General features: G+C 37.7%; 1 protein-coding gene across 1 annotated transcript; it reads left to right on the forward strand.

Annotated features, from left to right (window-relative positions):
* The first annotated feature begins 6,310 nt into the window (after positions 1-6,310).
* On the forward strand, positions 6,311-9,165 carry LOC145072478 (laccase-7-like). Its single transcript, XM_079018903.1, has 6 exons — positions 6,311-6,464; positions 6,768-6,919; positions 7,024-7,268; positions 7,354-7,485; positions 7,570-8,520; positions 8,811-9,165. Exons 1-6 carry the CDS (start codon positions 6,357-6,359, stop codon positions 8,939-8,941), a joined length of 1,719 nt encoding a protein of 572 aa, XP_078875029.1. The 5' UTR covers positions 6,311-6,356; the 3' UTR covers positions 8,942-9,165.
* The last annotated feature ends 2,445 nt before the right edge of the window (positions 9,166-11,610 follow it).

Consider the following 11,610-nt stretch of genomic DNA (forward strand, 5'->3'; position numbering starts at 1 on the left):
TATGCTGGATAAGTAACTACCAAATTCATGTCTTCAAGAATGCAAGTGTAGTTGTTCCCATCTCGGACAACAAAGTCAGAATTCAGGAATACTTGTATCACTCAGGGGGAGATCATTCGATTGTTGACAGGCCTTGAATCGATTGCCACTGTTGGTAGACCAAGATCAGAGATGTGTACATATGGATTTTGAATGTGTGTGACCACTAAGATTGGTTAGTAATGGAGTGCTAGTGCTTGCAAGCTTAGGCTATTAACAAGTTTGAATTGTAAGGTTGAGAGATGGATTGGGAACCTATCACTTTTTTGTAGATTGAAAGAGCACATTCGAATCCAAGTAGGAGAGAATCGTTGGTCTAAAGGTTGCACAAGGGTGAATATTTAGGTTTCATTACACATCAATAAGACCATGAGTGGGTCCATGACAGTGTGAAAGTGTTGTTAGACTGCGTGGTAGACATATCATTCACTAGATTGATAGGTATTTGTGGAAGTGTTGCAAGTCTATGAATGGATCGTAGCATTCACTAGTATGAGGCAGGCCATGGTTCGAGTGGTCAGTTAGACTGAAGAAAGATCAACGCATGTTTGGTCGAGGCGGATAGTATTGATGGAGGACTAATCCTTGAGTAGTATGAGGATTGATGGATCTAAGGAAATGAGGGGCCCATTCGATTGGGTAGTGTGTGTGCGATCCGGTAGGATCGGCTTGAGCAAAGTATGGGGTTGCATTTAGAGTGAGATGACTCTAGGGCCATTGGTTGGCATTCATGTAGTGGTTAGGCTTGAGTATCCCTTATTAGTTGGACTCTTAGTCAAAGTATTATGGAGGGACTAGGTCTAAGTTTGTTAGCCTCTGCAGTAAGTGGAAAATTTTCTATTTCAGTTCAGTGAACGGTCACCTTAGAATCAGAGGATTTTGGATAGGATGAAAGTGTAAATCTTTGGATTTCGGGATGGGAGTTATGTTCCCGGTTGACGCAAGGGGGTTGAGACTTACATTGGGAGTCACCATTAATATCAATTGAAAAATTCAATCGTGATGAATGGTTGGTTATGTTATCTTTGGTTGGATTAGGAGGGTTGTTAGAGCCATCATGGAAAGCGAGCTAGGGTAGCTCTTTCCAAATAGACACTCATTCAGAAGTAGCGTGGTGCGACTGTGTGAGGTTATCAGCCTCAACAACCAGTAGGAATTCCAGTTCATCGGTTAATTGGTAGGTAAGTAAGAGACCACGTAGTTTTCGGTTGCATCATAAATGTAATTATGGGACAACAAGATGTGCCCGAGTTGGTACTAGTGTTGGAGACTCATGCAGGGAGTCACATGGTTAACAAGCGAAGGGGTTGTGGGGGAAATGAAATATTGGGTTAACAAGATAATCCAGGTTTAGAAGATTTTATGCTCAGTTTGGAATATGAAGTGGAGTCGAATTAGTAGTGCTTCAGTTTAGGCTGCTTGTCTGCGAGTTAGACAGGGTTTTGGGATTATGTTTTTCAGGCAAAGTAACGATGGTCCCTCTCAGTGGTTAAAGATAAGTGGGGCAAGGATCCATTTGTTGATAGGATTTGAGAGCCTTGCTAAGTTTGGGTTCAGTTATAGTTTTGGAAGGCTGTTATATGTATAAGTCGACTCCTCAGTTTGTATCAGGGTTGTGGGAGTATTGCCCAGGATGTCTGGCATTTCTAGAAGCTAGTAAGGATTGATTTTGAGGACTAAGTCTAACTTAAGTGGGGAGAGTTGTAGCACCCGCCTTTCGGATGAATCGAATTAGTGTTTTCGAGGATTCAAAAGGTTGGATTTTGGAAGGAAAGAAGCCTCACGATGTAAGATTGGAGGCTCATGACGTGAGATGGATTGCATGAAAACTTTTGTCTAGTACTGATCTCACGACGTGAGACATGGGGCTCACAACATGAGAGCTGATGCAGCCTAAGCCCATGATCATTTTAGGGTTTCCTTCGTATTTAAGCATCTCTAAACTCATTCTAGAGTTTCTTATCAGCCCCGAATCCTCTTTCACCTCATAAAAATCCTAGTCTTTATCCTTGCTTGATCTTGGGCCATTTTAGAGCTTTTCTTGGTTTGGAAGAAGGAGAAAATAAGAAAAAGAAGGTGATCTTAAGTTGAGGCTTGCAAGGAATCTTCACCATCATCATCTTGCATTGTTTTTGGATCATTGTAAGTATCAAAGATTCCTCCTTTATTGTTCTATGAGACTAGATCTAGGTTTTCTCCCACTTTTCCTCTTGAATGTGCAATTGTGATGAATGGAAACCATAAAGTTGATAACTTTATGAGTTATTATGGTCTTAAGAGTATAATGGAGTTTAAATGTAGTGAATGGTTGAGTTATTGGAACCTTACATGAAAGTTGGATGTCTTTTCTTCAACTTGTGACCTAAATGAGATAGAATCATGTATTGGACGTATATGTCTTAAAAGCGTCGACTTTCAATTGCATTATGGATTAACGATGTGAAGGTTGAATGACCCTGTTTCTAGTTAGATTTTTGAAGCTACGGCTTAGGAGGAGGCTCTCACGACGTGAGGTTAACTCCGTTGACTTTTCTTTATTGATTTGGCCAAAGTAGGATGAGTTGGAATCAGACCGAGTGAGATCTCACGACCTGATCAAGGGGTGGTCATGATGTGAGGACGGATAATTGACATTTTAGGCTTTTGCTTGGGCCTTTATGGAATTGGGCCTGTATTAGGCTTTAGGTGTCTTTTGGATTTGGGTCGGTTATTAGGCTTTTAGTGCCATTGAGTTTGGGCCTTGGTCTTTAGGACAGTTGAGGGGAAGGGTAAAAAAGTATTTTACCCTAGGAGCCGAGATTAGTGAATTAAGTCTCGATTATAGTTATGACTTGATTTTCGATCATGATTGTATTTGATTGGTTAGCACGTGGATTCTACAGTCCAATAGCTCAAGCATTGGTTGGATTGTGAGCAGAATGAGGTGAGTTTCATTCACTGCATTCATGGGTCGAAGGCACCAATGCTGACCCACTAGCTTATGTTTGTAGGATGATGATTGTCTTCATGAAAATTACCTATTATACCTATATATGTTTGTTGTCTCCGTGATTCTTGCTGTTATGATTATATACCAGCTGTAGGGGGTAAAATAGACTTAATATCATTTGAAAGATACCGAAGGGGGTGAAATAGACCCAATACCGGTTGAAAGATATCGAAATGGGTGAAATAGACCCAATACCGGTTAAAAGATACTGAAAGGGGTGAAATAGACCCAGTATGGGTTGAAAGATACCAAAGGGGTGAGATAGACCCAATACATTTTTTTTACTATTATGTATGTATGGTATGAGGTATTCTAGGGAAGCTCACTAAGCTTTGTGCTTACAGTTTTCAGTTTATGTTCAGGTACTTCCAGATCGAAAGGGAAGGGCCTGACTTGATCGCCTTGTAACCACCCTTCGTTTCTACATTATGTGATTTTAGGATTTTGTACTCTGACAACTATTTTACCCTAATATACTTTTGAATGATTGAAATGATTAAATGGTGTTTATGGTTGAACTAAAATTGAAGTTTTTTATCTAATAATTTTTGGGATGCTATATATGTGTGTGTGTATGTGTGTGTGTGTATGTGTGTGTATATATATATATATATATATATATATATATATATATATATATATATGTGTGTGTGTGTGTATCAACCTTTACCTAGTGTTCAATCAGATGAAGTGGTTAACATGGTTTTTGTGGAATTTGACAACAACCATGCAGTACCTTCCACCTATGTAGTTTTAGACTCTTAAAACCGTGAAACAACCAATACTCCAGATAATGAGCCTTCACTCACACTACACTTGAATCCAGGATCAGAAGACTCAACCAATGTTGACATGACTGAGTTACATATTGATCCTAATGTTGGTGTTGATGTGATTCCGAATAACACTAGTGAACCCTTGGGGCGTGGAATACAAATCAAAACACCCATGGCTCTTCACAAATACAATGTTGTTAAACACATTACACACGAGAGTCCATCATCCACAACTCTTTCCCTTCCACGGCACACCTTAGGTACTCCTTATCCTTTAGTACACTTTATTAAATGTGATAAGTTTACTATGTCATAACAAGCATTTCTCGTGGTTGTCCTTGTGGGAGATAAACCAAAATCATTGAAGGATGCAGTAAAATATGAATTATGGAAAAGTACAATGCAACGAGAAATCAAGGCATTAGAAGACAATGACACATGGACTTTGGATGCTTTACCTCCTGGAAAATGTGCATTAGGAAAGCAATGGGTTTATCGAAGAAAATACAATTCCAATGGTACTCTTGAATGTCTAAAAGCTTGTCTAGTTGTTATCGACAATCACTAGATTGAAGGTATGCGTTGCAATGAAACATTTTCCCAGGTCGCAAGGATGACAATTTTCCGTGCTTTTCTTGCTTTTGCTACCTCTAAAAATTAGCAATTCCACCAGATGGATATTGTTAATGCTTTCTTACATGGAGATCTAAATGAGGAAGTCTACATGAAATTGCCTCAGGGGTTTGAGTCATATAACTCAAATTTGGTCTGTCTCTTACAAAAATCAATATATAGTTTAAAGCAAGTGCCTTGTTGTTGGTTTGCGAAGCTTGTCATGTCTCTAAAAGCTTATGGTTTTCTTCAATTCTATTCTAACTATTCCCTATTTACTTACATCAAGAATGACTTTCAACTAAATGTCTTAGAGTATGTTGATGATTTGATTGTTTCCTGTAATAACTCAGGTGCTTTACAAGCTTTCAAAACTTACTTAAGTGAATGTTTTCTAATGTATGATTTGGGAACTCTCAAGTATTTTCTTGGTATAGAAGTTGCTTGAAGCTCCTCCAACTTATTTCTATTCCAACGAAAGTATACTCTGGGTATCATAACCAAGATTGGCTTATCGGAAGTAAAACCTGCATCCTTTCCTATTGAGCAAAACTGTAAACTCGGTTTAGCTACCGAAATAAAACTTATTGACACAGAATTTATTACCGGCGCCTTGTAGGTAGACCGGTATATTGATTTGTTACTAGAACCGACTTGGCCTATTCAGTGCGTGTATTATCTCAATTTATGCAAGCACCCAGTCAAGAACATTGGGAGGCGGCTTTACGATTGGTTAGGTATCTTAAAGGTTCCTTAGATCAAGGTAGCTTATTAAGCTTTGATAGTAATTTGTCCTTAAAAGGATGGTGCGACTTTGATTGGGCTTCATGTCATGTTTCCTGTTACTTGGTCATTCTCCGATCTCTTGGAAGACATAGAAGCAACATATCGTCTGAAGATCATCAACCGAAGCTGAATATCATGCAATGGCTAACATATATAACTTGTGAACTCATATGACTCAAAGGTCTTTTACTCAGCTTAGGAGTTCACCATCCCAAAGCTATTCATTTGTTCTGTGACAATCTTTCAGCTATACATATTGCTCAAAATCAGGTACAACATGAACGTACTAAATACATCGAGGTCGATTGTCACTTTGTTCTTGATACTCTTAAGGACCGTTTGATTGACATTTCTGATATTCATACCATTGATCAATTGGCAGACATCTTTACAAAAACTCTTGGCAAAAAATAGTTTGATCAACTTTTTCCAAGTTGGGCATTTTGGATCCTTATGCTCTAACTTGAGGGAGGATATTAAGATATATTGTAGATTACATAATATATTTAGAGATAAAGATAACTTTAAAATTTTTGGATTGCAATATACTTTGTATTCGGTATTCTATCTCTCTAGATTTCCTTATATGTAACGTAATCTTTAATGGAAAAATATCAGTTTTGGTTTTCGGCCAAACTTTACACAATATCTCCAAGTTTATAATTAATTTCTTCGATGTCATATAGACTTAAGTTGTATGTATATATACATGTATACATGTATACATGTACGTATACTAAAAAACAACAATTGGGACAGCTTGGCTGCCAATTGCCATTATGTTGCACTATCAAAATCGTGAATTGTTTTTTAATCCTTAATTTGTTGTGCTATTATTATCTATTAATTTGTTTATTGCCGTTCCATTGTCTAACCACTACAAATTTTATTTACAATTTAAGCTGTTTAGAGGAGGGAGGATCAACTACATCATCATTAAACTCGTTCAAACCCTTCCAAAATTCAACTCTCACATGTCCTTCACGCAATCCATGGAAATGTTCTTCTGTCAATAGCCTCATCTACCCACTACTGAATCCTTTTTTACAATAAAAAATTCCTTAGGGGCCAAGTAATTTTCTATATATATAGCCTCATTATATACCCCCAAATCATTTACAAATCTTATAGGGAATTCATCCTATCTTTGCATCATGCGGTCGACAATGGTGTCTTTGCTGTTTCCGGTTGGAATCCTACTAGTTTTTCTCTCCTTGTGTTTGTCAACAACATCAGCCGCAATAGTAGAGACTTCATTTCATGTACCGACATCCTACTTTCCTTGTATATTAAGTTACTTCCATTGTCGTGTTAATTTCTTACACCAGAAAGAAAACATGAGTTGGTGATCAGTGGAAATATAATTGTCATTTCAATTCATTGATTGATCTAACCCTATTGCATGCTCTAGCTAATAGTTGTTTAGATAAAGATAGATATATCTAACACATGTATTTCATTGTCGGCTTGTTGGTCTATTATTAAATGATGTACAAAATTGACATGTTGTAATTTTCTTGAAACTCACATGGTTTTTTTTTTTTTAAATAACTTTATTGGTGTAGGTAAAAAATCTGACGACGAGTCGATTATGTCAAAATCATGTAATCGTGGCAGTAAATGGAAGCCTTCCAGGGCCAACTCTAAGGGTACAGGAGGGTGACACTCTTATTGTTCATGTCTTCAATGAATCTCCATACAACCTTACTATCCACTGGTAACTAGTAACATTTATTTTCATGGAATGTTTTGAATGCAAAAATGATATAGTCGATTGAGTGAAAACATGCAACTCAAACGTACGTAATGGCTGTAATGCAGGCATGGGGTGTTCCAAATGCGAAGTCAATGGGCGGATGGGCCTGAATTCATCACACAATGCCCGATTAGACCAGGAAATAGCTATACCTACAGGTTCAATCTCACCGGACAAGTGGGCACTTTATGGTGGCATGCACATACTCAATGGCTCCGGGCAACCGTTTATGGTGCTCTGGTCATCCGCCCACGAGACGGACAAAAATACCCTTTTGTTAAACCTTATCGTGAAGAGACAATCCTTTTGGGTATGTGAATGTCTTGTTTCTTTCCTTCGTTTGTAGGAGTATGTTCGTCTTAACTCTGTAATTAATATATAATAAAACATTTCAGGAGAATGGTGGAATGCTAACGTTATCGATGTTGAGAACGCTGCACTAGCTACCGGAGTGGCACCTAACAACTCTGATGCTTACACCATCAACGGGTGGCCCGGTGATTTGTATCCTTCTTGCCCGTCAAACAGTAAGTAGCCGACCACCTGATATTCTTACAAATTTCTAGTTTCTTCATCATCTTCTGAAGGTTTCTTGTTTTTGTTCGAATCAGAAACATACACACTTCAAGTTGTCCCAGGCAAAACATATCTCTTGAGACTAATCAACGCTGCTCTCAATGGTCAACTCTTCTTCAAGATAGCGAACCACAACTTGACAGTGGTTGGGGCAGATGCAGCCTACACAAACCCTTTCCAAACAGATGTTGTCGTCATGGGTCCAGGTCAAACCACCGATGTCCTATTGACTGCAAACCAATCACCGGGATTATATTACATGGCGGCGCGTCCATACCTTAGCGCAGTCGGAGTTACGATCAATAACAGCACTACCACCGCGATATTAGCTTACAAAAGCGCCACCCAAACAACACCAGTTCTTCCAATCCTACCTGCTTTGAATGACACACCAACAGCTTTTAGATTTGAAAGCAACATGACTGCACTTGTCACTAGCCCATTCTGGTCACCGGTTCCAAAAACAGTCGACGAGAACATGTATGTAACCATGGGACTCGGGATATCGGAGTGTGGAAACAACCAAACATGTGGAGGGATATTCGGGCAAAGAATGGCTGCAAGCATGAACAATCATTCATTTGTTTCACCATCAACGATCTCTATGTTGGAAGCTTTTTTTAGAAACGTTAGTGGGATTTACACGACTGATTTCCCAAATCAACCACCGATTGTATTCGATTACACCAACACTAGCAATAGCTTCAATCAGACTCTTATGACTACACCAAAGTCCACAAGTGTGAAGAAGCTCAAGTTTAACTCAACTGTTCAAATCGTGTTTCAGAACACAGCCTTGGTGGGTATTGAAAATCACCCCATGCATTTGCATGGATTCAACTTCTACATCTTGGCTCAAGGATTTGGCAATTATGATCCCATAAACGACCCTCGAAAGTTTAATTTGGTTAACCCACAAGAACGGAACACGATTGGGGTTCCCACCGGAGGTTGGGCTGCCATCAGATTCCGTGCAAATAATCCAGGTGATCACCTCATCTCATGACTAATCTCGTCAGAATTTGATTTATTATAAAATGTTGACCTTTTCTGCAATTTGATTTTATTGACTATTTCTTAACCTTATCTAGCATAGCACATGTTTCGCTGGAAATGATCAGGATTATACTGTGTTTGACTTATGCTTTATTGAAGCGACCATGCATGATTAACTCATTTTCATCTAAATAAGCTGAATATTCATACTCTAATACAATTATCGAATAACTTTTCACCTTCTTGACTTTTTTATTTGTTTTTTTATATAAATTTCCAGGTGTGTGGTTTATTCATTGTCATTTGGATGTACACTTGCCATGGGGACTAGCTACCGCGTTTTTGGTGGAAAACGGAGGAACACCGGAATCCACGTTGCCACCACCGCCTGCCGACTTCCCTCGGTGCTAAAAACAGGCAGCGAAGAATATCAGACGTAATTAAACTGTGCATAAAGATGGATTTGCTTGCATTTGTATGTATACATATGAGTATTCAATATTTGTTTTATATCATTAACACACCTGTAAGCCTATGACCGATTCTTTTTCTAGGCATAATATGTAATGCTTTTTATATATGTATTGATTTGTTGTCATATTATTTTTTGGATAAAAATCAAATCACTTGTCGAATATGCGTTGAAAAGTTCCAACGGAAATCAAATGAGTTTTTTTTTTTTTTTTTTTTTTTTTTTTCTTTGGTAAACATTGTATTCACTCATAAATAAATCTTTGGCAATCAGCCCCTTTGCCACCCGATAAAGATCCCCAAAACACCTTTGATCACGACTCTCATGCATTTTCAAGGTTGTCGGGGTTTCTGTGTGTTTACATTTAATGAAAACCGGCCACCGCCAATGAGTTTCAGAACTCTAAGCGAACTAAAAATTTGGAGTCCATTAACATTTATTATATTTAATGTTATAAATCCTCATCTTTTATCCTTGCGACCGCCAATAATAAAATAATGTTTATAAACGGTAGAGTTAAATATTTTTTATATATGTGTTTTTTGTGAATATATTTAAGACATAAAGTTAATTTTTTAATCCTAACATCACTATGCATTAAAATTTTTATTCTTTTTCAACTCAAACATGTCAAATTGTTAAAGAAGATGGGAGAGATAGGGAACATTTATGATTTTAGCCTTCAAAGCTAGAATATTTGTTAACTCTCTCATACAAAGCCAATGATTTTCTTTTTCTGCTGTCAAAATAAGAGCAATAATCCAAACTTTTCACGAAACATAACTCAAAATTATAATACACAATTTACAATACAAAAAACCTGATAAAAAAATTAACCTTAATCGAGAAAAAAGAATCAGTCAAGACTATTCTACTTTTTACATCAAAGTTCAAACAGATTTAACTTAATGATTAATCAAAATAACAATATTTATCATATATTATCAGATTATCACAATTCAGAAGACACAAATCCACAATCAATATTCAACAATGGACAAATTATCAGTTATGTAGAAACAGAGAATCAAAGGAAGAATCGAAGAAGAACATATCTTTTCACTTTTCAGAATTCAGCCTTTCAGATCATCAGAGAAGAAAGAATCGAGAAACAAAATTAGAGTATTAGACTAGTAGTTGTAATGGGTTCTGTTGCAGTTAAAGAACGAAATCAGAGGACAAAGATGAAGAAAAACGGTCGTTGAGTACCTAAGTTGCATTCAATTTTTGTGTTCGAGAATGATTTATGTGTGCCTGCGTTCTGCCGAGAATCAAATCGTCAATGTCTATTATAATTATGGGTTAAGTGGGGGCCCTTTGAATTGGGGTCCTAAGCAAGAGCTTAGGCTGTTGGGTGTGGGCAACATGTTATTACATGTTACTTCATCCAAAAGGTATCACGTCATCATCCTAGTAATAAGTGGGTGTTATAACACCAAAGGTGGAAATGGGCATCACCAAATAACATGTAATAACACCTTTATTTTCTATTTTATTTTTTAATTTTTTTTATGTTTGTAATTCCCATTTTTCTATTTTGTTTTATTTTTTTTAATTTATGTCATAATGATTTTTAAAAAAACATATAAATTAAATAACACACAATTAAATTAAATACTAATTAAAAACTACATTACAACGAAAAAACATAAAACGACATTCCAACAAAAAAAAATAGTCCGAAAAAAAATAACAAAAAAAAACATTACAATGAAAAAAAAAACATTAATCTTGGAGAGTTAAGAGGCTTGGAGCAAGGGGCTTTGCAAGGATTTGGATTTCTCTTCTGTTGGAGCTTTCTTTTGAGGTATTATTTCGTTGCTTGGGCTGATATTCTAGATTCATCATTTTGGAGTTTTTGGAAAGTATAGCTTGTGATATTTTGAGTTTGAAGGTTAGATCTGAGGTTGCTACCTCAGATCTGGAATAGAGAAGGTCTAGAGTACATTAAAGTCCCTGTTCTTGAGTGATTGGTGAAGCCATCTTGTCCCAAACTCTAACCCTAGAGTGTTATATGCTTAGATCTCTTTGGATTCACGTAAAGTTTGCCACTTTACGTGATGGATGGTTTGTAGAAGGGTAGATCTATGGTTTGGATCATCTGCATGACCTGGAAAGCCTCTGTATGGATTAAGACCTAAGGGTACTCGGCGAGTCACAAGGGTGTACTCAGCGAGTTGCTTGAAGATGGGCAGGAACTCGACGAGTTGGAAGAACAACTCGGCGAGTTGGTTGAAGATAGCCTTGGACTCGGAGAGTCTGGTCGTAAGGTCCTAACCTTTTTCTGGTTAAGCTGTGAATCGGTGAGTCAAGGGATGACTCGGTGAGTTGAGTGAGAAAGGACTCAGAGTTTGTTGGACTCGGCGAGTCTTGGGGCGACTCGGCGATTTGAGTCGCGGATTGGGAAGTTCTGAGCATGGGGACTCGACGAGTCATCGGGTTGACTCGGCGAGTAGAGTCAGTCAGGAGGTTGACTTTGACTTTGACTTTGACCAAGAGTTGACCAGATGACTTCCAGGGGCATTTTGGTAATTGTTGGCATTTGTTTTGAGTTCAGTGTTTTGGTGTTGGCTAGTGGTGGAGATCGTGTCAGTGGTCGGAGCAGCTT

This window comes from Lactuca serriola, chromosome 9, assembly GCF_051521515.1.
Source record: "Lactuca serriola cultivar US96UC23 chromosome 9, Lser_US96UC23_V15, whole genome shotgun sequence".
Lineage (NCBI taxonomy): Eukaryota > Viridiplantae > Streptophyta > Magnoliopsida > Asterales > Asteraceae > Lactuca > Lactuca serriola.

What these genes read in the sequence shown, in the direction of transcription:
- LOC145072478 (XM_079018903.1), top strand. Translation starts at nt 6,357, where the DNA reads ATGCGGTCGACAATGGTGTCTTTGCTGTTTCCGGTTGGAATCCTACTA. An exon ending in TCCTTCTTGCCCGTCAAACA is followed by an intron (nt 7,486 to 7,569) that starts GTAAGTAGCCGA and finishes TGTTCGAATCAG; the next exon opens with AAACATACACACTTCAAGTT. An exon ending in ATTCCGTGCAAATAATCCAG is followed by an intron (nt 8,521 to 8,810) that starts GTGATCACCTCA and finishes ATAAATTTCCAG; the next exon opens with GTGTGTGGTTTATTCATTGT.